Source organism: Colius striatus, unplaced genomic scaffold (assembly GCF_028858725.1).
Source record: "Colius striatus isolate bColStr4 unplaced genomic scaffold, bColStr4.1.hap1 scaffold_125, whole genome shotgun sequence".
Classification (NCBI taxonomy): domain Eukaryota; kingdom Metazoa; phylum Chordata; class Aves; order Coliiformes; family Coliidae; genus Colius; species Colius striatus.
Window position 1 is genome coordinate 18,940 of NW_026908416.1, and position 23,597 is coordinate 42,536.

At 65.6% G+C, this 23,597-nt stretch overlaps 1 protein-coding gene across 1 annotated transcript in view; it reads right to left on the reverse strand.

Moving 5' to 3' along the window:
- LOC133629077 (multiple epidermal growth factor-like domains protein 8) overlaps positions 1-23,030 on the reverse strand; it is a gene marked incomplete at both ends in the record, with an annotated part of 38,890 nt that extends 15,860 nt beyond the window's left edge. The window contains 9 exon segments of the mRNA XM_062019714.1: positions 431-623; positions 7,572-7,734; positions 9,719-9,950; positions 11,730-11,932; positions 13,008-13,170; positions 13,790-13,830; positions 16,654-16,873; positions 18,127-18,236; positions 22,866-23,030. Of these exon segments, the coding sequence (XP_061875698.1) occupies positions 431-623; positions 7,572-7,734; positions 9,719-9,950; positions 11,730-11,932; positions 13,008-13,170; positions 13,790-13,830; positions 16,654-16,873; positions 18,127-18,236; positions 22,866-23,030 (1,490 nt within the window).
- Between the last annotated feature and the right edge of the window lie 567 nt (positions 23,031-23,597).

Consider the following 23,597-nt stretch of genomic DNA (forward strand, 5'->3'; position numbering starts at 1 on the left):
GTGACCCACAAGTGACACACAGTGACCCAGAGTGGCACACAGAGACACACAGAGACCCACAAGTGACCCACAAGTGACACACAGTGACCCACAGTGGCCCACAAGTGGCACACAGTCACACACAGAGACCCACAAGTGACCCACAGTGACCCACAAGTGACACACAAGTGACACACAAGTGAGCTAAAGTGACCCACAAGTGGCACACAGTCACACACAGAGACCCACAAGTGACCCACAGTGACACACAGAAGCCAGGTCAGACACCCCCATATCCCCTGCACCCCATCCCCCCCTGACTTCCCCAAGCCCCCCCTGTGCCCCCCACCCCCTGTACCCCCCACCCCCTGTGCCCCCCTGTACCCCCCTGTACCCCCCCTGTGCCCCCCTGTACCCCCCTGTACCCCCCTTTTTGCCCCCCTGCACCCACCTGGGTGTTGTCCCTGCACTGGTGGCACACGTTGGGCTGGGCTGGGCTGGGGCACTGGCCGTGGCCGTGGCAGCCGCAGGGGACGGAGCAGTCGGGTCCCACGAAGCCAAAGTGGCAGCGACAGAGCTCAGGGAGCTCACAGGAGCCGTTGGCACAGCCCTGGGAGCACACGGGCTGGCACTGCCCCGTCACCCTGCACCAGTAACACACCAGTAACACCAGTTAGAGACCAGTAACCACCAGTGACACACACGGGCTGGCACTGCCCCGTCACCCTGCACCAGTAACACCAGTTAGAGACCAGTAACCACCAGTGACACACACACGGGCTGGCACTGCCCCGTCACCCTGCACCAGTAACACCAGTTAGAGACCAGTAACCACCAGTTACAGACCAGTGACACACACGGGCTGGCACTGCCCCGTCACCCTGCACCAGTAACACCAGTTAGAGACCAGTAACCACCAGTGAGAGACCAGTGACACACACACGGGCTGGCACTGCCCCGTCACCCTGCACCAGTTACACCAGTTAGAGACCAGTAACCACCAGTGACACACACACGGGCTGGCACTGCCCCGTCACCCTGCACCAGTAACACCAGTTACACACCAGTAACCACCAGTTAGAGACCAGTGACACACACACGGGCTGGCACTGCCCCGTCACCCTGCACCAGTTACACCAGTTAGAGACCAGTAACCACCAGTTACAGACCAGTGACACACACGGGCTGGCACTGCCCCGTCACCCTGCACCAGTTACACCAGTTAGAGACCAGTAACCACCAGTTACAGACCAGTGACACACACGGGCTGGCACTGCCCCGTCACCCTGCACCAGTTACACCAGTTAGAGACCAGTAACCACCAGTTAGAGACCAGTGACACACACGGGCTGGCACTGCCCCGTCACCCTGCACCAGTTACACCAGTTAGAGACCAGTAACCACCAGTTAGAGACCAGTGACACACACGGGCTGGCACTGCCCCGTCACCCTGCACCAGTAACACCAGTTAGAGACCAGTTAGAGACCAGTAACCACCAGTTAGAGACCAGTGACACACACGGGCTGGCACTGCCCCGTCACCCTGCACCAGTAACACCAGTTAGAGACCAGTTAGAGACCAGTAACCACCAGTTAGAGACCAGTGACACACACGGGCTGGCACTGCCCCGTCACCCTGCACCAGTAACACCAGTTAGAGACCAGTTAGAGACCAGTAACCACCAGTTAGAGACCAGTGACACACACACGGGCTGGCACTGCCCCGTCACCCTGCACCAGTTACACCAGTTAGAGACCAGTAACCACCAGTTAGAGACCAGTGACACACACGGGCTGGCACTGCCCCGTCACCCTGCACCAGTAACACCAGTTAGAGACCAGTTAGAGACCAGTAACCACCAGTTAGAGACCAGTGACACACACGGGCTGGCACTGCCCCGTCACCCTGCACCAGTAACACCAGTTAGAGACCAGTTAGAGACCAGTAACCACCAGTTAGAGACCAGTGACACACACGGGCTGGCACTGCCCCGTCACCCTGCACCAGTAACACCAGTTAGAGACCAGTTAGAGACCAGTAACCACCAGTTAGAGACCAGTGACACACACGGGCTGGCACTGCCCCGTCACCCTGCACCAGTAACACCAGTTAGAGACCAGTTAGAGACCAGTAACCACCAGTTAGAGACCAGTGACACACACACGGGCTGGCACTGCCCCGTCACCCTGCACCAGTTACACCAGTTAGAGACCAGTAACCACCAGTTAGAGACCAGTGACACACACGGGCTGGCACTGCCCCGTCACCCTGCACCAGTAACACCAGTTAGAGACCAGTAACCACCAGTTACAGACCAGTGACACACACGGGCTGGCACTGCCCCGTCACCCTGCACCAGTAACACCAGTTAGAGACCAGTTAGAGACCAGTAACCACCAGTTAGAGACCAGTGACACACACGGGCTGGCACTGCCCCGTCACCCTGCACCAGTAACACCAGTTAGAGACCAGTTAGAGACCAGTAACCACCAGTTAGAGACCAGTGACACACACGGGCTGGCACTGCCCCGTCACCCTGCACCAGTAACACCAGTTAGAGACCAGTAACCACCAGTTAGAGACCAGTGACACACACACGGGCTGGCACTGCCCCGTCACCCTGCACCAGTAACACACCAGTAACACCAGTTACACACCAGTAACCACCAGTGACACACACACGGGCTGGCACTGCCCCGTCACCCTGCACCAGTAACACCAGTTAGAGACCAGTAACCACCAGTTAGAGACCAGTGACACACACGGGCTGGCACTGCCCCGTCACCCTGCACCAGTTACACCAGTTAGAGACCAGTAACCACCAGTTAGAGACCAGTGACACACACGGGCTGGCACTGCCCCGTCACCCTGCACCAGTTACACCAGTTAGAGACCAGTAACCACCAGTTAGAGACCAGTGACACACACGGGCTGGCACTGCCCCGTCACCCTGCACCAGTAACACCAGTTAGAGACCAGTAACCACCAGTTAGAGACCAGTGACACACACGGGCTGGCACTGCCCCGTCACCCTGCACCAGTAACACCAGTTAGAGACCAGTTAGAGACCAGTAACCACCAGTTAGAGACCAGTGACACACACGGGCTGGCACTGCCCCGTCACCCTGCACCAGTAACACCAGTTAGAGACCAGTTAGAGACCAGTAACCACCAGTTAGAGACCAGTGACACACACGGGCTGGCACTGCCCCGTCACCCTGCACCAGTAACACCAGTTAGAGACCAGTTAGAGACCAGTAACCACCAGTTAGAGACCAGTGACACACACGGGCTGGCACTGCCCCGTCACCCTGCACCAGTTACACCAGTTAGAGACCAGTAACCACCAGTTAGAGACCAGTGACACACACGGGCTGGCACTGCCCCGTCACCCTGCACCAGTTACACCAGTTAGAGACCAGTAACCACCAGTTAGAGACCAGTGACACACACGGGCTGGCACTGCCCCGTCACCCTGCACCAGTAACACCAGTTAGAGACCAGTAACCACCAGTTAGAGACCAGTGACACACACGGGCTGGCACTGCCCCGTCACCCTGCACCAGTAACACCAGTTAGAGACCAGTTAGAGACCAGTAACCACCAGTTAGAGACCAGTGACACACACGGGCTGGCACTGCCCCGTCACCCTGCACCAGTAACACCAGTTAGAGACCAGTTAGAGACCAGTAACCACCAGTTAGAGACCAGTGACACACACGGGCTGGCACTGCCCCGTCACCCTGCACCAGTAACACCAGTTAGAGACCAGTTAGAGACCAGTAACCACCAGTTAGAGACCAGTGACACACACACGGGCTGGCACTGCCCCGTCACCCTGCACCAGTTACACCAGTTAGAGACCAGTAACCACCAGTTAGAGACCAGTGACACACACGGGCTGGCACTGCCCCGTCACCCTGCACCAGTAACACCAGTTAGAGACCAGTAACCACCAGTTACAGACCAGTGACACACACGGGCTGGCACTGCCCCGTCACCCTGCACCAGTTACACCAGTTAGAGACCAGTAACCACCAGTTAGAGACCAGTGACACACACGGGCTGGCACTGCCCCGTCACCCTGCACCAGTAACACCAGTTAGAGACCAGTTAGAGACCAGTAACCACCAGTTAGAGACCAGTGACACACACGGGCTGGCACTGCCCCGTCACCCTGCACCAGTAACACCAGTTAGAGACCAGTTAGAGACCAGTAACCACCAGTTAGAGACCAGTGACACACACGGGCTGGCACTGCCCCGTCACCCTGCACCAGTAACACCAGTTAGAGACCAGTTAGAGACCAGTAACCACCAGTTAGAGACCAGTGACACACACACGGGCTGGCACTGCCCCGTCACCCTGCACCAGTTACACCAGTTAGAGACCAGTAACCACCAGTTAGAGACCAGTGACACACACGGGCTGGCACTGCCCCGTCACCCTGCACCAGTAACACCAGTTAGAGACCAGTAACCACCAGTTACAGACCAGTGACACACACGGGCTGGCACTGCCCCGTCACCCTGCACCAGTAACACCAGTTAGAGACCAGTTAGAGACCAGTAACCACCAGTTAGAGACCAGTGACACACACGGGCTGGCACTGCCCCGTCACCCTGCACCAGTAACACCAGTTAGAGACCAGTTAGAGACCAGTAACCACCAGTTAGAGACCAGTGACACACACGGGCTGGCACTGCCCCGTCACCCTGCACCAGTAACACCAGTTAGAGACCAGTAACCACCAGTTAGAGACCAGTGACACACACACGGGCTGGCACTGCCCCGTCACCCTGCACCAGTAACACACCAGTAACACCAGTTACACACCAGTAACCACCAGTGACACACACACGGGCTGGCACTGCCCCGTCACCCTGCACCAGTAACACCAGTTAGAGACCAGTAACCACCAGTTAGAGACCAGTGACACACACGGGCTGGCACTGCCCCGTCACCCTGCACCAGTTACACCAGTTAGAGACCAGTAACCACCAGTTAGAGACCAGTGACACACACGGGCTGGCACTGCCCCGTCACCCTGCACCAGTTACACCAGTTAGAGACCAGTAACCACCAGTTAGAGACCAGTGACACACACGGGCTGGCACTGCCCCGTCACCCTGCACCAGTAACACCAGTTAGAGACCAGTTAGAGACCAGTAACCACCAGTTAGAGACCAGTGACACACACGGGCTGGCACTGCCCCGTCACCCTGCACCAGTAACACCAGTTAGAGACCAGTTAGAGACCAGTAACCACCAGTTAGAGACCAGTGACACACACGGGCTGGCACTGCCCCGTCACCCTGCACCAGTAACACCAGTTAGAGACCAGTTAGAGACCAGTAACCACCAGTTAGAGACCAGTGACACACACACGGGCTGGCACTGCCCCGTCACCCTGCACCAGTTACACCAGTTAGAGACCAGTAACCACCAGTTAGAGACCAGTGACACACACGGGCTGGCACTGCCCCGTCACCCTGCACCAGTAACACCAGTTAGAGACCAGTAACCACCAGTTACAGACCAGTGACACACACGGGCTGGCACTGCCCCGTCACCCTGCACCAGTAACACCAGTTAGAGACCAGTTAGAGACCAGTAACCACCAGTTAGAGACCAGTGACACACACGGGCTGGCACTGCCCCGTCACCCTGCACCAGTAACACCAGTTAGAGACCAGTTAGAGACCAGTAACCACCAGTTAGAGACCAGTGACACACACGGGCTGGCACTGCCCCGTCACCCTGCACCAGTAACACCAGTTAGAGACCAGTTAGAGACCAGTAACCACCAGTTAGAGACCAGTGACACACACACGGGCTGGCACTGCCCCGTCACCCTGCACCAGTAACACCAGTTAGAGACCAGTAACCACCAGTTAGAGACCAGTGACACACACGGGCTGGCACTGCCCCGTCACCCTGCACCAGTAACACACCAGTTACACCAGTTACACACCAGTAACCACCAGTGACACACACGGGCTGGCACTGCCCCGTCACCCTGCACCAGTAACACCAGTTAGAGACCAGTTAGAGACCAGTAACCACCAGTTAGAGACCAGTGACACACACGGGCTGGCACTGCCCCGTCACCCTGCACCAGTAACACCAGTTACACACCAGTAACCACCAGTGACACACACACGGGCTGGCACTGCCCCGTCACCCTGCACCAGTAACACCAGTAACCACCAGTTACACACCAGTAACACACCAGGATGTGCTCAGTGCCTCCCAGTCCCCTCCCAGTTCCCCCCAGTGCCCCCCAATTGCCCCCCCCACTGTCCCCTGGTGCCCCCCAGAGCCCCCCAAATGCCCCCTGAGCCCCCCACTCAGGTCCTGGCAGCTGTGTATAGGCTCTATTCCACTGCCCCCCTGTGCCCCCCAGACCCCCCCTGTGCCCCCCAAATGCCCCCCTGTGCCCCCCAGACCCCCTCTGTGCCCCCAAATGCCCCCCAGAACCCCCTGTGCCCCCCATAACTCCCCCTGTGCCCCCCAACTTCCCCCCAGACCCCCCTGGTGCCCCCCAGAGCCCCCCAAATGCCCCCTGAGCCCCCCACTCAGGTCCTGGCAGCTGTGTATAGGCTCTATCCCACTACCCCCCTGTACCCCTCTGTATCCCCCTGTGCCCCCCAAAATGCTCCCCAGACCCCCCTGGTGCCCCCAACTGCCCCCCACTGTCCCCTGGTGCCCCCCAGAGCCCCCCAGAGCCCCCCAAATGCCCCCGAGTCCCCCACTCAGGTCCTGGCAGCTGTGTATAGGCTCTGTCCCACTGCCCCCCTGTGCCCCCTGTGTCCCCAAATGCCCCCCAGAGCCCCCCAAAATGCCCCCCAGACCCCCCCAAATGCCCCCCAGACCCCCACTCACGGGTGGGGGCTGTAGCCCGGGGCGCAGACGCAGCGGTAGCCGCGCGGCAGGTCCTGGCAGCTGTGTATAGGCTCTATCCCACTGCCCCCCACTGCCCCCCAACTGCCCCCTGTGCCCCCCAAATGCCCCCCAGAACTCCCCCTGTGCCCCCCAATTGCCCCCCAGACCCCTCTATGCCCCCCAACTGCTCCCAGAGCACCCCAAATGCCCCCTGAGCCCCCCACTCAGGTCCTGGCAGCTGTGTATAGGCTCTATCCCACTGCCCCCCTGTGCCCCCCAGACCCCCCCTGTGCCCCCCAAATGCCCCCCAGAGCCCCCCAAAATGCCCCTCAGACCCCCCTGGTGCCCCCCCAGACCCCCACTCACGGGTGGGGGCTGTAGCCGGGGGCGCAGACGCAGCGGTAGCCGCGCGGCAGGTCCTGGCAGCTGTGTGTGGGCTCTATCCCACTGCCCCCCACTGCCCCCTGTGCCCCCCAAATGCCCCCTATGCCCCCCTGTGCCCCCCAAAATGCCCCCCAGACCCCCTGAGCCCCCCACTCACGGGTGGGGGCTGTAGCCGGGGGCGCAGACGCAGCGGTAGCCGCGCGGCAGGTCCTGGCAGCTGTGTATAGGCTCTATCCCACTGCCCCCCTGTACCCCTCTGTACCCCCCTGTGCCCCCCAAAATGCCCCCCAGACCCCCCAGACCCCCTGAGCCCCCCACTCACGGGTGGGGGCTGTAGCCGGGGGCACAGACGCAGCGGTAGCCGCGCGGCAGGTCCTGGCAGCTGTGTGTGGGGCCGCAGTCGTGGTGCCCGTTCTCACACTCATCCTCGGGGGGACACGTGAGGAAGGACCAGACCGAGCCCGACCCGCACGCCTGAGCCAGCCCTGGGGGGCAGCACGGCATTGGGGGACCCCCTGAGACACCCCGAAACCCCCAGAGACCCCCCCAACCCCCCAGACACCCCAAAACCCCCCAGAGACACCCCAAAACCTCCAGAGACCCCTCAAACCCCCAGAGACACCCCGAAACCTCCAGAGCCCCCCAAAACCTTCCAGAGACCCCAAAACCCCCCAGAGACACCCCAAATCCCCCAGAGACACCCCAAAACCCCCAGAGACACCCCAAAACCCCCCAGAGACCCCAAAACCCTCCAGGGACACCCCAAAAACCTCCAGAGACCCCCAAAACCCCCCAAAGACCCCCAAACCCCCAGAGACACCCCAAGCCTCCCATAGACCCCAAAACCCCCCTGAGACAACCCAAACCCTCTGTGCCCCAGAGACCCCCCCAAATCCCCCAGAGACACCCCAAACCTCCCATAGCCCCCCCAACCCCCCAGAGCCCCCCAAAACCCCCAGAGACACCCCAAAACACCCTGTGCCCCCAGAGTCCCCCCCAACCCCCCAGAGACACCCTGAAACCCCCAGAGCCCCCCCAAACCCCCTTGTGCCCCCCACAGACCCCCCAAACCTCCAGAGACACCCCAAAACCCCCATAACCCCCCTCAAACCCCCCCATAACCCCCCTCAGACTCCTCATAGCCCCCCAAAACTCCCCTCATACCCCTCATAGCCCCCCAAAACCCCTCATAGCCCCCCAAAACTCCCCTCAAACCCCCATATCCCCCCATAAGGCCCCTAAACCCCCCCAAAACCTCCCTCAGACCCCCCATACCCCCCCATAACCCCCCCAAACCTCCCTCAGATCCCTCATAGCCCCCCAAAACCCCCCTCAAACCCCTCATAGCCCCCCAAAACTCCCAAATCCCCCCTCAAACCCCCCATAATGCCCCTCAAACCCCTCATAGCCCCCCAAAACCCCCCTCAGACCCCCCAAAATCCCCCTCAGACTCTTTATAGCCCCCCAAAACCCCCCCCAGACCCCTCATAGCCCCCCAAAACACACCTCAGACTCTTTATAGCCCCCCTAAAGCCCCCCATAACCCCCCTCAGACCCCTTGTAGCCCCCCAAATCCCCCCTCAGATCCCTCATAATCCCCCCAAAACCCCCCTCAAACCCCTCATAGCCCCCCTAAATCCCCCCAAAACCCCCCTCAGACCTCTCATAGCCCCCCAAAACCCCCCATAACGCCCCTCAAACCCCTCATAGCCCCCCTAAACCCCCCTCAAACCTCTCGTAGCCCCCCCAAACCCCCCCATAACCCCCCTTAGATCCCTCATAGCCCCCCAAAACCCCCCTCAAACCCCTCATAGCCCCCCAAAACCCCCCATAACGCCCCTCAACCCCCTCGTAGCCCCCCTAAAGCCCCCCAAAACACCCCTCATAGCCCCCCATAACCCCCCTCAAACCCCTCATAGCCCCCCAAAACCCCCCATAACTCCCCTGAGACCCCTTATAGCCCCCCAAAACCCCCCATAACTCCCCTCAAACCCCTCATAGCCCCCCAAAACCCCCCCATAACCCCCCTAAACCCCCTCATAACTCCCCTCAGACCCCTCATAGCCCCCCTAAACCCCCTCATAACCCCCCTCAAACCCCTCATAGCCCCCCCAAACCCCCCTCAAACCCCCCATAGCCCCCATAAACCCCCCAACCCCCCCATAACCCCCTTCAAACCCCTCATAAGCCCCCTAAAATCCCCCTCAAAGCCTCCAAAACCCCCCTCAGACCCCTCATAGCCTCCCATAACCCCTCCATGACCCCCCTCAAACCCCTCATAGCCCCCCATAACCCCCTTCAGACCCCTCATAGCCCCCCAAAACCCCCCTCAGACCCCTTATAGCCCCTCCATGAACCCCCTCAAACCCCTCATAGTCCCCCATAACCCCCCAAAAACCCCCCATAACCCCCTCATAGCCCCCCATAATCCCCTTCAAACCCCCCCCCAGCCCCCCCAGCCCCCGTTACCGTGGTGGGGCCCGTGCAGCCCCCCCTGGAGGCAGCGGCCGCCGCCGTCGAGGCCGGGCCGGGAGCACCAGCCGCAGTGGGGCAGCTGCAGGCAGCGGGAGCAATGGGGGGCAGCCCCACAGCCCCCCCCACACTGCGCCCCCCCGGAGCCCCCCCCCGGGGAGGAGCCCCCCAGGAGCCGCCCGCAGGCACCGGCCAGGCAGCGCAGGGGCACGAACCAGGGGCTGAGGCACTGCGGGGACACACCAGTGACACCAGTTACACACCAGTGGCACCAGTTACACACCAGTGGCACCAGTTACACACCAGCCACACACCAGTGACATCAGTTACACACCAGTTACATACCAGTGACCACTCTGACCAACCAGTGACCCCCTGCTCTGCCCCCCAAGTGCCCCCAGCCCCCTCCCCCTGCCCCCCAAGTGCCCCCAACCCCCTCCCCCTGCCCCCCAAGTGCCCCCAGCCCCCTCCCCCTGCCCTCCAAGTGCCCCCAACCCCCTCCCCCTGCCCTCCAAGTGCCCCCAGCCCCTCTCCCCTGCCCTCCAAGTGCCCCCAGCCCCCTCCCCCTGCCCTCCAAGTGCCCCCAGCCCCTCTCCCCTGCCCTCCAAGTGCCCCCAACCCCCTCCCCCTGCCCCCCAAGTGCCCCCAGCCCCCTCCCCCTGCCCTCCAAGTGCCCCCAACCCCCTCCCCCTGCCCTCCAAGTGCCCCCAGCCCCTCTCCCCTGCCCTCCAAGTGCCCCCAACCCCCTCCCCCTGCCCTCCAAGTGCCCCCAACCCCCTCCCCCTGCCCCCCAAGTGCCCCCAACCCCCTCCCCCTGCCCCCCAAGTGCCCCCAGCCCCCTCCCCCTGCCCTCCAAGTGCCCCCAACCCCCTCCCCCTGCCCCCCAAGTGCCCCCAACCCCCTCCCCCTGCCCTCCAAGTGCCCCCAACCCCCTCCCCCTGCCCCCCAAGTGCCCCCAGCCCCCTCCCCCTGCCCCCCAAGTGCCCCCAACCCCCTCCCCCTGCCCTCCAAGTGCCCCCAACCCCCTCCCCCTGCCCCCCAAGTGCCCCCAGCCCCCTCCCCCTGCCCTCCAAGTGCCCCCAACCCCCTCCCCCTGCCCTCCAAGTGCCCCCAGCCCCTCTCCCCTGCCCTCCAAGTGCCCCCAACCCCCTCCCCCTGCCCTCCAAGTGCCCCCAACCCCCTCCCCCTGCCCCCCAAGTGCCCCCAGCCCCCTCCCCCTGCCCTCCAAGTGCCCCCAGCCCCTCTCCCCTGCCCTCCAAGTGCCCCCAACCCCCTCCCCCTGCCCCCCAAGTGCCCCCAGCCCCTCTCCCCTGCCCTCCAAGTGCCCCCAACCCCCTCCCCCTGCCCCCCAAGTGCCCCCAGCCCCTCTCCCCTGCCCTCCAAGTGCCCCCAACCCCCTCCCCCTGCCCTCCAAGTGCCCCCAACCCCCTCCCCCTGCCCCCCAAGTGCCCCCAACCCCCTCCCCCTGCCCTCCAAGTGCCCCCAACCCCCTCCCCCTGCCCCCCAAGTGCCCCCAGCCCCCTCCCCCTGCCCCCCAAGTGCCCCCAGCCCCCTCCCCCTGCCCTCCAAGTGCCCCCAACCCCCTCCCCCTGCCCTCCAAGTGCCCCCAACCCCCTCCCCCTGCCCTCCAAGTGCCCCCAGCCCCTCTCCCCTGCCCCCCAAGTGCCCCCAACCCCCTCCCCCTGCCCCCCAAGTGCCCCCAACCCCCTCCCCCTGCCCCCCAAGTGCCCCCAGCCCCCTCCCCCTGCCCTCCAAGTGCCCCCAACCCCCTCCCCCTGCCCCCCAAGTGCCCCCAACCCCCTCCCCCTGCCCCCCAAGTGCCCCCAACCCCCTCCCCGTGCCCCCCAAGTGCCCCCAGCCCCCTCCCCATGCCCCCCAAGTGCCCCCAACCCCCTCCCCCTGCCCCCCAAGTGCCCCCAGCCCCCTCCCCCGTGCCCCCCTGACCATGCCCAATCCCCTCCCCCTGCCCCCCAAGTGCCCCCAGCCCCCTCCCCCGTGCCCCCCTGACCATGCTGAGCGCGGTGCTCCAGAGGCAGTGCCCTGTGTCGCCGTCGGCGCCGCTGGAGCCCAGGCAGAGGGCGCAGGAGCGCTGCTGGTGACAGGGGACGGGGCAGCGCGGCGCCGGCGCCTCGGGAGACGCGTTGAGCTGGGGGTGGCTGAGGCAGTCCCAGTCATAGGAGGGCTGGGAGCTCAGGCTGCGGGGGGACTCGCCTGGGGAGGGGGCAACAGGCCCTCAGAGACCCTCCCAGAGATCCCCACAGACACCCCAGAGACAAGCCTATAGCGCCCTGGTCTCCCATCCAAGCGCTAACCAGGCCCGACCCTGCTTAGCTTCAGAGACCAAAAAAGACCCCACAGACCACAGAGACCCCCAGTTATAAGAGAGCTGGGTGCTCTGGATGCAGTGGGTCTGGCCTGGGGAGGGGGTGAGATCCCTCAGAGACCCCCATAGATCCCTCAGAGACCCCCCAGAGATTCCTCCCAGAGCCAAGCCTACAGCACCCAGGGTTCCTCATGTGGTCTCCCATCCAAGCGCTAACCGGGCCAGACCCTGCTTAGCTTCAGAGACCAAAAAAGACCCCACAGAGCTCAGAGACCCCCAGTCAAGAGAGAGCTGGGAGCTCAGGATGTGGCCCAGTCCCTCCCAGTTCAACCATATCCCCTCCCAGCCCCTCCCAGTTCAACCATATCCCCTCCCAGTCCCTCCCAGTTCAACCATATCCCCTCCCAGTGCCTCCCAGTTCAACCATATCCCCTCCCAGTCCCTTTCCAGTCCCTCCCAGTTCAACCATATCCCCTCCCAGTGCCTCCCAGTGCCCCCCAGTGCCTCCCAGTTCTACCCTATCCCCTCCCAGTACCTCCCAGTCCCCACCCAGTGCCCCCTAGTTCCACCATATTCCCTCCCAGTCCCTCCCAGTGCCTCCCAGTTCTACCCTATCCCCTCCCAGTACCTCCCAGTCCCCACCCAGTGCCCCCTAGTTCCACCATATCCCCTCCCAGTCCCTCCCAGTTCTGCCATATCCCTTCCCAGTGCCCCCCAATCCCCTCCCAGTCCCTCCCAGTTCTGCCATATCCCTTCCCAGTGCCCCCCAATCCCCTCCCAGTCCCTCCCAGTTCTGCCATATCCCTTCCCAGTGCCCCCCAATCCCCTCCCAGTCCCTCCCAGTGCCCCCCAGTGCCTCCTAGTTCTGCCATATCCCCTCCCAGTTCCCCCATATCCCCTCCCAGTGCCTCCCAGCCTCCTCCCAGTGCCTCCCACTGCCCCCCAGTGCCCCCCAGTGCGTACCAGTGCGCTTGAGCTGGTGTGTCCAGAGCTGCTCCGAGCAGTTGGCGGCCGCCAGCACCGGGCGCTGGGCCAGGGGACACTGAGGCAGCTCCTGCCCACAGCTGCTCCCACGGCTCACACACAGCCCCTCGGGGCAGCTGGGGCACCACTGGCACGGGGGCGGCTGCGGGGGGACAGGGGGGTGAGGCTGGGGGGCACTGGGAGGCACTGGGAGGCACTGGGAGGGGACTGGGAGGCACTGGGAGGGACTGGGAGGGGACTGGGGGGGGACTGGGAGGCACTGGGAGGGGCTGGGAGGGGACTGGAAGGGACTGGGAGGCACTGGGAGGCACTGGGAGGGGACTGGGAGGCACTGGGAGGCACTGGGAGGGGACTGGGGGGCACTGGGAGGCACTGGGAGGCACTGGGAGGGGACTGGGAGGGACTGGGAGGGGACTGGGAGGCACTGGGAGGGACTGGGAGGCACTGGGAGGCACTGGGAGGGGACTGGAGGGCACTGGGAGGGGCTGGGAGGGGACTGGGAGGGACTGGGAGGGACTGGGAGGCACTGGGAGGGGACTGGGAGGGACTGGGAGGGGACTGGGAGGGACTGGGAGGGACTGGGAGGCACTGGGAGGCACTGGGAGGGGACTGGAGGGCACTGGGAGGGGCTGGGAGGGGACTGGGAGGGACTGGGAGGCACTGGGAGGCACTGGGAGGGGACTGGGAGGGACTGGGAGGGGACTGGGAGGCACTGGGAGGGGACTGGGAGGGACTGGGAGGGGACTGGGAGGCTCACACACAGCCCCTCGGGGCAGCTGGGGCACCACTGGCACGGGGGCGGCTGCGGGGGGACAGGGGGGTGAGGCTGGGGGGCACTGGGAGGCACTGGGAGGCACTGGGAGGGGACTGGGAGGCACTGGGAGGCACTGGGAGGGGACTGGGAGGCACTCGGAGGCACTGGGAGGGACTGGGAGGGACTGGGAGGGGACTGGGAGGCACTGGGAGGCACTGGGAGGGGACTGGGAGGCACTGGGAGGCACTGGAGGGGACTGAGAGGGGTCAGTTGTGGGGCAGTTATGGGTCGGGGGTTGCTGTGGGTCAGCTATGGGTCAGTTGTGGGTCAGGGGGTCTCTGTGGGTCAGTTATGGGTCAGTTGTGGGTCGCTGTGGGTCTGACCTGCGTGGCCATGGGGTCAGTTATGGGTCAGTTATGGGTCAGTTATGGGTCAGGGGGTCGCTGTGGGGCAGCAGTGGGTCGCCATGGGTTGCTGTGGGTCAGTTATGGGTCGCTATGGGGCAGCTGTGGGTCAGTTATGGGTCAGGGGGTGTCTGTGGGTCAGTTATGGGTCAGGGGGTGTCTGTGGGTCAGTTATGGGTCGCTATGGGGCAGCAGTGGGTCAGGGGGTGTCTGTGGGTCGCTGTGGGGCAGCTGTGGGGCAGCAGGGGGTGTCTGTGGGGCAGCAGTGGGTCAGGGGGTGTCTGTGGGTCGCTGTGGGGCAGTTATGGGGCAGCAGGGGGTGTCTGTGGGTCTGACCTGTGTGCCCATGGGGTGCTGCCCCACACACTCGCTGCAGCTCCGCTGGCCATGGGTCAGTTATGGGTCGGTTATGGGTTGGTTATGGGTCAGGGGGTGTCTGTGGGGCAGCAGTGGGTCAGGGGGTGTCTGTGGGTCGCTGTGGGGCAGTTGTGGGGCAGCAGGGGGTCGCTGTGGGTCTGACCTGCGTGCCCATGGGGTGCTGCCCCACACACTCGCTGCAGCTCCGCTGGCCATGGGTTGGTTATGGGTCGGTTATGGGTCGGTTATGGGTCAGGGGGTCGCTATGGGGCAGCAGTGGGTCAGTTATGGGTCGCTATGGGGCAGCAGTGGGGCAGTTGTGGGTCTGACCTGCGTGCCCATGGGGTGCTGCCCCACACACTCGCTGCAGCTCCGCTGCCCATGGGTCAGTTGTGGGTTGGTTATGGGTTGGTTATGGGTTGGTTATGGGTTGGTTATGGGTCAGGGGGTGTCTGTGGGGCAGTTATGGGGCGCTATGGGGCAGCAGTGGGGCAGTTGTGGGTTGGTTATGGGTCAGTTATGGGTTGGTTATGGGTTGGTTATGGGTCAGGGGGTGTCTGTGGGGCAGTTATGGGTCGCTGTGGGGCAGTTATGGGGCAGCAGTGGGGCAGTTGTGGGTCTGACCTGCGTGCCCATGGGGTGCTGCCCCACACACTCGCTGCAGCTCCGCTGGCCATGGGTCAGTTATGGGTTGGTTATGGGTCGGTTATGGGTCAGGGGGTCGCTATGGGGCAGCAGTGGGTCAGTTATGGGTCGCTATGGGGCAGCAGTGGGGCAGTTATGGGTCTGACCTGCGTGCCCATGGGGTGCTGCCCCACACACTCGCTGCAGCTCCGCAGCCGCCGGCACTCGCGGGGGGAGGGGTCACAGGCGGCAGCTCCAGGGTCACAGCCCAGCCTGGCCATTTGCATCTCATTTGCATCTCATTTGCATACAGCCCAGCCTCCCCTGACCCCCAAACCCCCCCAGCCCCCTCAGAGTCTCCCAAACCCCCCCAAAAGCCCCCAGACCCCTCAGACCCCCTTAAACCCCCCCAAACCCCCCCAAAATCCCCCCAAACCCCCCCAGACCCCCTCAACCCCCCCCAGCCCCCTCCCCAGCCCCCCAAAACCCCCCTGGACCCCCCCCAGCCCTCCCCCAGACCCCCAAACCCCCCCAGCCCCTCACCTTCACGCAGCCTCAGCCCCTCAGCCCCCTCCCAGCCCCCCAAATCCCCCTCAGCCCCCCCAAACCCCCCCTCAGACCCCCCCAAAACCCCCCCAGCTCCCCCCAGAGACCCTCCAGCCCCCTCCTCACTCCCCCAGACCCCCCTCAAACCCCTCCCAGCCCCTCTCCCAGCCCCCAAACCCTCCCCAGTCCCCCAAATCCCCCCAGACCCCTCCCCAGACCCCCCCAGCCCCCCAAAACCTCCCCCAACCCCCCCCAGACCCCCCAAACCTCCCCCAAACCCCCCCCAGCCCCCTCCCCAGCCCCCCCAAACCCCCCTCAGACCCCCCCAAAACCCCTCCCAGCCCCCTCCCCACTCCCCAAGACCCCCCCAAATCCCCCCCAAATCTCCCCTGGAATCCCCCAAACCCCCCTCTCCCAGCCCCCCAAACTTTCTCCAGCCCCCCAAAACCCCCCTGGACCCCCCTGGACCCCCCCCAGCCCCTCCTCAGCCCCCCAAACCCCCCCCAGCCCCCTCCCCACTCCCCAAGACCCCCCGAAATCCCCCCTGGACCCCCCCAAAGCCCCCCTAGCCCCCCATACCCCCCTCAGTCCCCCAGCCCCCCAAAACCCCCAAACTCCCCCCAGATCCCCTCAAACCCCCCCAAACCTCCCAAAAAAAACCCCCCAGACCCCTCCGAGCCCCTCCCCAGCCCCCCAAAACCCCCCCAGACCCCCCAAAACTCCCCCAGCTCCCCCCAAAGACCCTCCAGCCCCCTCCCCACTCCCCTAGACCCCCCTCAAACCCCCCCCAGCTCCCTCTCCAGCCCCCCAAACCCCCCCCAGACCCCCTCAAACCCCCTCATATCCCCCCCAGCCCCCTCCCCAGCCCCCCCAATCCCCTCCAAACCCCCCCCAGCCCCCCCCAGCCCCCCCCAGCCCCTCACCCTCGCGCAGCCTCAGCCCCCCCGGCACCTCCCCCGGCACCACACGCAGGCGGCTCCGGCGCCGTCGCAGCTCTCGGGGTGGGGGAGGGTCTCGCAGGGGTCTTTGGGGACCCTCAGAGCCACGAGGCGCCCCAGGACCCCCCCGTTGAACCCCCCCGACACGAACACGCGGCCCCCGGCCACGGCCACGGCGTGGGCGACCGAGCGGCTCATGGGCTCGCCCAGCACCGGGGAGGGCTGCGGGGGGGGGAGGGGAGGCTCAGGGACCACCCCCAAAACGCCCCTCCCCCACGGAATAGACCCCCCCCAAAACGCCCCTCCCCCACTGACACCCCCCCCAAAGCCCCTCCCCCACTGCTGACACCCCCAAATCCACTGGGACCCCCCCAAAGCCCCTCCCCCAAAGAAGAGATCCCCCCAAAACGGCCCCTCCCCCACTGACACCCCCCCAAAACGCCCTCCCCCAAAGAAGAGACCCCCCCAAAGCCCCTCCCCCACTGACACCCCCCCAAAACGCCCCTCCCCCACTGACAGACCCCCCCAAACCCAATGACCCCCCCCCCCACGGAATAGACCCCCCCCCAAAACGCCCCTCCCCCACTGACACCCCCCCAAAGCCCCTCCCCCAAAGAAGAGACCCCCCCAAAACGGCCCCTCCCCCACTGACAGCCCCCCAAAGCCCCCAAAGCCCCTCCCCCAAAGAAGAGACCCCCCCAAAGCCCCTCCCCCACTGCTGACACCCCCAAAGCCACTGGGACCCCCCCAAATCCAATGACACCCCCTAAAAAGCCCCTCCCCCAAGGAATAGACCCCCCCAAAGCCCCTCACCCACTGACAGCCCCCCCAAACCCAATGACACCCCCCAAAAAGCCCCTCCCCGACTGCTGACACCCCCCAAATCCACTGGGACCCCCCAAAAAGCCCCTCCCCCACTTACAGGCCCCCCAAACCCAATGACAGCCCCCCAAAGCCCCTCCCCCAAAGAAGAGACCCCCCAAAAAGCCCCTCCCCCACTGACAGACCCCCCCAAACCCACTGACACCCCCCAAACTCCCCCTTGAACCCCCCCCCCACAACCCCTCCCCCTTATTTTTGGGGTCCCCTCTGTCCCCCCCACTCCTAAACCAAGTTGGGACCCCCCCAGGACCCCCCCAAATCCCCCCCAGCCCCCTCCCCAGTCTCCCCTTTCCCCTCCAGCCCCCCCAAACCGCCCCCTTGCACCCCCCCACGCCCCCTCCCCCCTTATTTTTGGGGTCCCCCCTGCCCCCCCCACTCCTAAACCAGGTTGAGACCCCCCCAGGACCCCCCCAAATCCTCCCCAGCCCCCTCCCCAGCCCCTCCCTTCCCCTCCAGCCCCCCCAAACTGCCCCCTTGCACCCCCCCCACCCCCTCCCCCCTTATTTTGGGGTCCCCTCCCCGTTTTTGGGGTCCCCCCCGGTTTTTGGGGTGCCCCCACCTGGGTGCAGCTGCAGCCACGTGTTGCACCTCACTGGGTAGAAGTAGAAGCCCCCTCCCCCCTTATTTTTGGGGTCCCCTTCCCCATTTTTGGGGTCCCCCTCCCCATTTTTGGGGTGCCCCCCGGTTTTTGGGGTGCCCCCACCTGGGTGCAGCTGCAGCCACGTTGCACCTCACTGGGTAGAAGTAGAAGCCCCCTCCCCCTTATTTTTGGGGTCCCCTTCCCCATTTTTGGGGTGCCCACCCCCATTTTGGGGTCTCCCACCCCCATTTTTGGGGTCCCCCTCCCCCATTTTTGGGGTCCCCCCCCGGTTTTTGGGGTGCCCTCACCTGGGTGCAGCTGCAGCCACGTGTTGCACCTCACTTGGTAGAAGTGGAGGCTCTGGCTGAAGTCCTGGCTGGGGGTCCTGCCCCCCAAAACCAGCAGCACGTCCCCCAGCAGCGCCCCCCCGTGCAGAAAGTGGGGAGGGGGCTGGGGGGGGGGGTCATGAGGTCAAAGGGGGGGTCGTGGGAGGGGTTAAAAGGGGGAGGGGCAAAGTGGGAACCCCCCAACACCCCCAAAAAAGCCTCTGAACCCCCAAACCCCCCCTGAACCCCCAGACCCCCGTTTGCCCCCCCAAACTCCCCCCTGACCCCCCCAGATCCCCTCCAACCCTCCCCCCAGACCCCCCTTTGCCCCCCAAACCCCCCTAAACCCCCTCAATCCCCCCCATCTCCCTCCCCAACCCCTCCAACCCCCCCAGACCCCCCCAAACCCCCTCCATCCCCCCTAATCCCCCCAAATCCCCCCCAAACCCCCTCCATCCATCCCCCTAAACCCCCTCCCCAACCCCCTCCCTCCCCCTCCCCATCCCCTCCATCCCCCCCAAACCCCCCCAAATCCCCTCCCCATCCCCCCATCCCCCCAACCCCCCCAACCCCCCAAACCCCCCCAAATCCCCTCCCCATCCCCCCAACCCCTCCATCCCCCCCAAACCCCCCCTCTATCCCCCTCCCCATCCCCCCCATCCCCCATCCCCCCAAACCCCCCTCCATCCCCCTCCCTCCCCCTCCCCATCCCCCCCAAACTCCCCTCCATCCCCCCCCATCCCCCTCCATCCCCCCCAAACCCCCCCAACCCCCCCTCCACCCCCCTCCATCCCCCTTCAGACCCCCCAATCCCCTCCCCATCCCCCCAAACTGCCTCTATCCCCCTCCATCCCCCCCCAAACCCCCCCCAAACCCCCCTCCATCCCCCTCCATCCCCCTCAGACCCCCCCATCCCCCTCCCCATCCCCCTCCATCCCCCAAACCCCCCTCCATCCCCCTCTCCAACCCCCCCATCCCCCCCATCCCCCCCATCCCCCCAAATCCCCCCCTCCATCCCCCTCCCCATCCCCCCCAAACTCCCCCAAACCCCCCCAAACCCCCTCCATCCCCCTCCCCAACCCCTCCATCCCCCCCAAACTCCCCTCCATCCCCCCCATCCCCCCAAACCCCCCCAAATCCCCTCCATCCCCCTCCCCATCCCCCCCAAAGCCCCTCCATCCCCCTTCATCCCCCCAAACCCCCTCCCCATCCCCCCCAATCCCCCAAATCCCCCCCAAACCCCCCTCCATCCCCCTCCCCATCCCCCCCATCCCCCCAAACCCCCCCAAATCCCCTCCCCATCCCCCTCCCCATCCCCCCCATCCCCCCCAAACCCCCCAAATCCCCTCCCCATCCCCCTCCCCATCCCCCCCATCCCCCCCAAACTCCCTCAAAGCCCCTCCCCATCCCCTCCCCATCCCTCCCAGACCCCTCCATCCCCCCCAAACCCCCTCCCCATCCCCCCCAATCCCCCCAAACCCCCCTCCATCCCCCTCCCCATCCCTCCCATCCCCCCCAAAACCCCCCAAACCCCCCTCCATCACCCCCCAAATCCCCTCCCCATCCTCCCCAACCCCCCCAACCCCCCAAACCCCCCTCCATCCCCCTCCCCATCCCCCTCCCCATCCCCCTCAAACTCCCCTCCATCCCCCTCCCCATCCCCTCCATCCCCCCCAAACTCCCCAAACTCCCCCAAACCCCTCCATCCCCCCCATCCCCCCAAATCCCCCCAAATCCCCCCTCCATCCCCCTCCCCATCCCCCTCAAACTCCCCTCCATCCCCCTCAGACCCCCCCCATCCCCCTCCATCCCCCCTCCCCATCCCCTCCATCCCCCCCAAACTCCCCCAAACCCCCCCTCCATCCCCCCTCCCCATCCCCCCCAATCCCCCCAAATCCCCCCCAAACCCCCCTCCATCCCCCTCCCCATCCCCCCCAATCCCCCCCAAACTCCCTCAAAGCCCCTCCCCATCCCTCCCAGACCCCTCCATGCCCCCCAAACCCCCTCCCCATCCCCCCAATCCCCCCAAATCCCCCCCAAACCCCCCTCCATCCCCCTCCCCATCCCCCCCCATCCCCCCCAAAACCCCCCAAACCCCCCTCCATCACCCCCAAACCCCCTCCCCATCCCCCCCAATCCCCCCAAATCCCCCCAAACCCCCCTCCATCCCCCTCCCCAACCCCTCCCCATCCCCCCCAATCCCCCCAAATCCCCCCCAAAAACCCCCTCCATCCCCTCCCCAACCCCTCCCTCCCCCTCCATCCCCCCCATCCCCCCCATCCCCCCAAACCCCCCCAAACCCCCTCCCCATCCCCCCCAATCCCCCCAAACCCCCCCAAGCCCCCCTCCATCCCTCCCTCCATTCCTCCATCCCCCTCCCCAACCCCTCCCTCCCCCTCCCCAAACCCCCCAACCCCCCAAAGCCCCTCCCTGCCCCCCCAAACCCCCCTAAACCCCCTCCATCCCCCTCCTCATCCCCCCTTTGCCCCCCCCCAAGCCCCCCTCCATCCCCCTCCCTCCCCCTCCATCCCCCCAAACCCCCCTCCATCCCCCTCCCCATCCCCCCCATCCCCCCCAAAGACCCCCAAACCCCCTCCCCAACCCCCTCCCTCCCCCTCCCCATCCCCCCAAATCCCCCCCAAACCCCCCCAAACCCCCTCCTCACTGCCCCAGACCCCCTCCCCATCCCCCCCAAATCCCCCCCAAACCCCCCTCCATCCCCCTCCCCAGACCCCCCCCATACCCCAAACCCCCAATCCCCTCCCCCATCCCCCCCAATCCCCCCCAAACCCCCTCCCCAACCCCTCCATCCCCCCCAATCCCCCCAAATCCCCCCCAAACCCCCCTCCATTCCCCCCTCCCTGCCCCCCCAACCCCCCTCCATCCCCCCAAACCCCTCCCCAACCCCCTCCCTCCCCCTCCCCATCCCCCCCAACCCCCCTAAACTCCCCCCATCCCCCCCATCCCCCCCAAACCCCCCCAAGCCCCCCTCCATCCCTCCCTCCATTCCTCCATCCCCCTCCCCAACCCCTCCCTCCCCCTCCCCAGACCCCCAATCCCCCCAAAGCCCCTCCCTGCCCCCCCAAACCCCCCTAAACCCCCTCCATCCCCCTCCCCATCCCCCCAAAGCCCCCTCCATCCCCCTCCATTCCCCTTCATCCCCCCAAACCCCCCTCCCCAACCCCCTCCCTCCCCCTCCCCATTCCCCCCAAACCCCCCTCCCTCCCCCTCCATCCCCTCCCCAGACCCCTCCCTCCCCCTCCATCCCCCTCCCCAGCCCCCCCAACGCCCCCAAACCCCCCAATCCCCTCCCCATCCCCCTCCCCATCCCCCCCCATCCCCCCAAACCCCCCCAAACCCCCTCCCCAACCCCCTCCCTCCCCCTCCCCATCCCCCCCAAACCCCCCTCCCTCCCCCTCCCCATCCCCCCCAAATCCCCCCCAAACCCCCCCAAACCCCCTCCTCACTGCCCCAGACCCCCTCCCCATTCCCCCCAAATCCCCCCCAAACCCCCCTCCATCCCCCTCCCCAGACCCCCCCATACCCCCAAACCCCCCAATCCCCTCCCCATCCCCCCCAATCCCCCCCAAACCCCCTCCCCAACCCCTCCATCCCCCCCAATCCCCCCCAAACCCCCTCCCCATCCCCCTCCATCCCCCCCAAACCCCCCCAAACCCCCCTCCCTCCCCCTCCCCAACCCCTCCATCCCCCCCAAACCCCCCTCCATCCCCCTCCCCAACCCCTCCATCCCCCCCCAAACCCCCCCCAAACCCCCCTCCCTCCCCCTCCCCAACCCCTCCATCCCCCCCAAACCCCCCTCCATCCCCCCCAAACCCCCCTCCATCCCCCCCAATCCCACCTCCATCCCCTCTAAACCCCCCTCCATCCCCCTCCATCCCCCCCAAACCCCCCCAAAACCCCCTCCCTCCCCCTCCCCAACCCCTCCATCCCCCCCAAACCCCCCTCCCTCCCCCTCCCCAACCCCTCCATCCCCCCCAAACCCCCCTCCATCCCCCCCAATCCCACCTCCATCCCTCTAAAACCCCCCTCCCTCCCCCCTCCATCCCCCCCAAACCCCCCCAAACCCCCCTCCCTCCCCCTCCCCAACCCCTCCATCCCCCCCAAACCCCCCTCCCTCCCCCTCCCCAACCCCTCCATCCCCCCCAAACCCCCCTCCATCCCCCCCAATCCCACCTCCATCCCCTCTAAACCCCCCTCCCTCCCCCTCCATCCCCCCCAAACCCCCCCAAACCCCCCTCCATCCCCCTCCCCAACCCCTCCATCCCCCCCCAATCCCACCTCCATCCCCTCTAAACCCCCCCAAACCCCCCTCCTCCCCCTCCATCCCCCTCCCCAGACCCCTCCCTCCCCCTCCATCCCCCCCAAACCCCCCCAAACCCCCTCCCCATCCCCCCCCGTCTCTCACGGCGCTGCCGCGGGGCGGGCTCGATGCGGCTCCAGCGCCGGTCGCGCTGCCGGAGGCTGAAGAGTCCCGAGCCCGAGCCCGAGCCCGAGCCCGAGCCCGAGGCGCCGCCGAACACGAACAGCGCGGCCGCGCCCGCGTGGAACGACGCCGAGTGGCCCACGAGCGCTGCGGGGCACGGGTGGGGGGGCGGACCCAGAAGTGGGGGGCAGACCCATAAGTGAGACCCACAAGTGGGGGGTGAGACCCATAGAAGGGGAGGGGTGGGACCCAGGAGTGGGGGTCAGACCCATAAGTGGGGGGCAGACCCATAAGTGAGACCCATAAGTGGGGGGTCAGACCCATAGAAGGGGAGGGGTGAGACCCACAAGTGGGGGGTGAGACCCAGAAGTGGGGGTAGAGACCCATAAGTGGGGGGCGGGACCCATAAGTGGGGGGCAGACCCATAAGTGAGACCCATAAGTGGGGGGCGGGACCCATAAGTGGGGGGCGGGACCCATAAGTGAGACCCATAAGTGGGGGGCGGGACCCATAAGTGGGGGACAGACCCATAAGTGAGACCCATAAGTGGGGGGCAGACCCATAAGTGGGGGTAGAGACCCATAAGTGGGGGTAGAGACCCATAAGTGGGGGGCAGACCCAGAAGTGAGACCCACAAGTGGGGGGCAGACACACGAGTGAGACCCAGAAGTGGGGGGTCAGACCCATAAGTGAGACCCACAAGTGGGGGGCAGA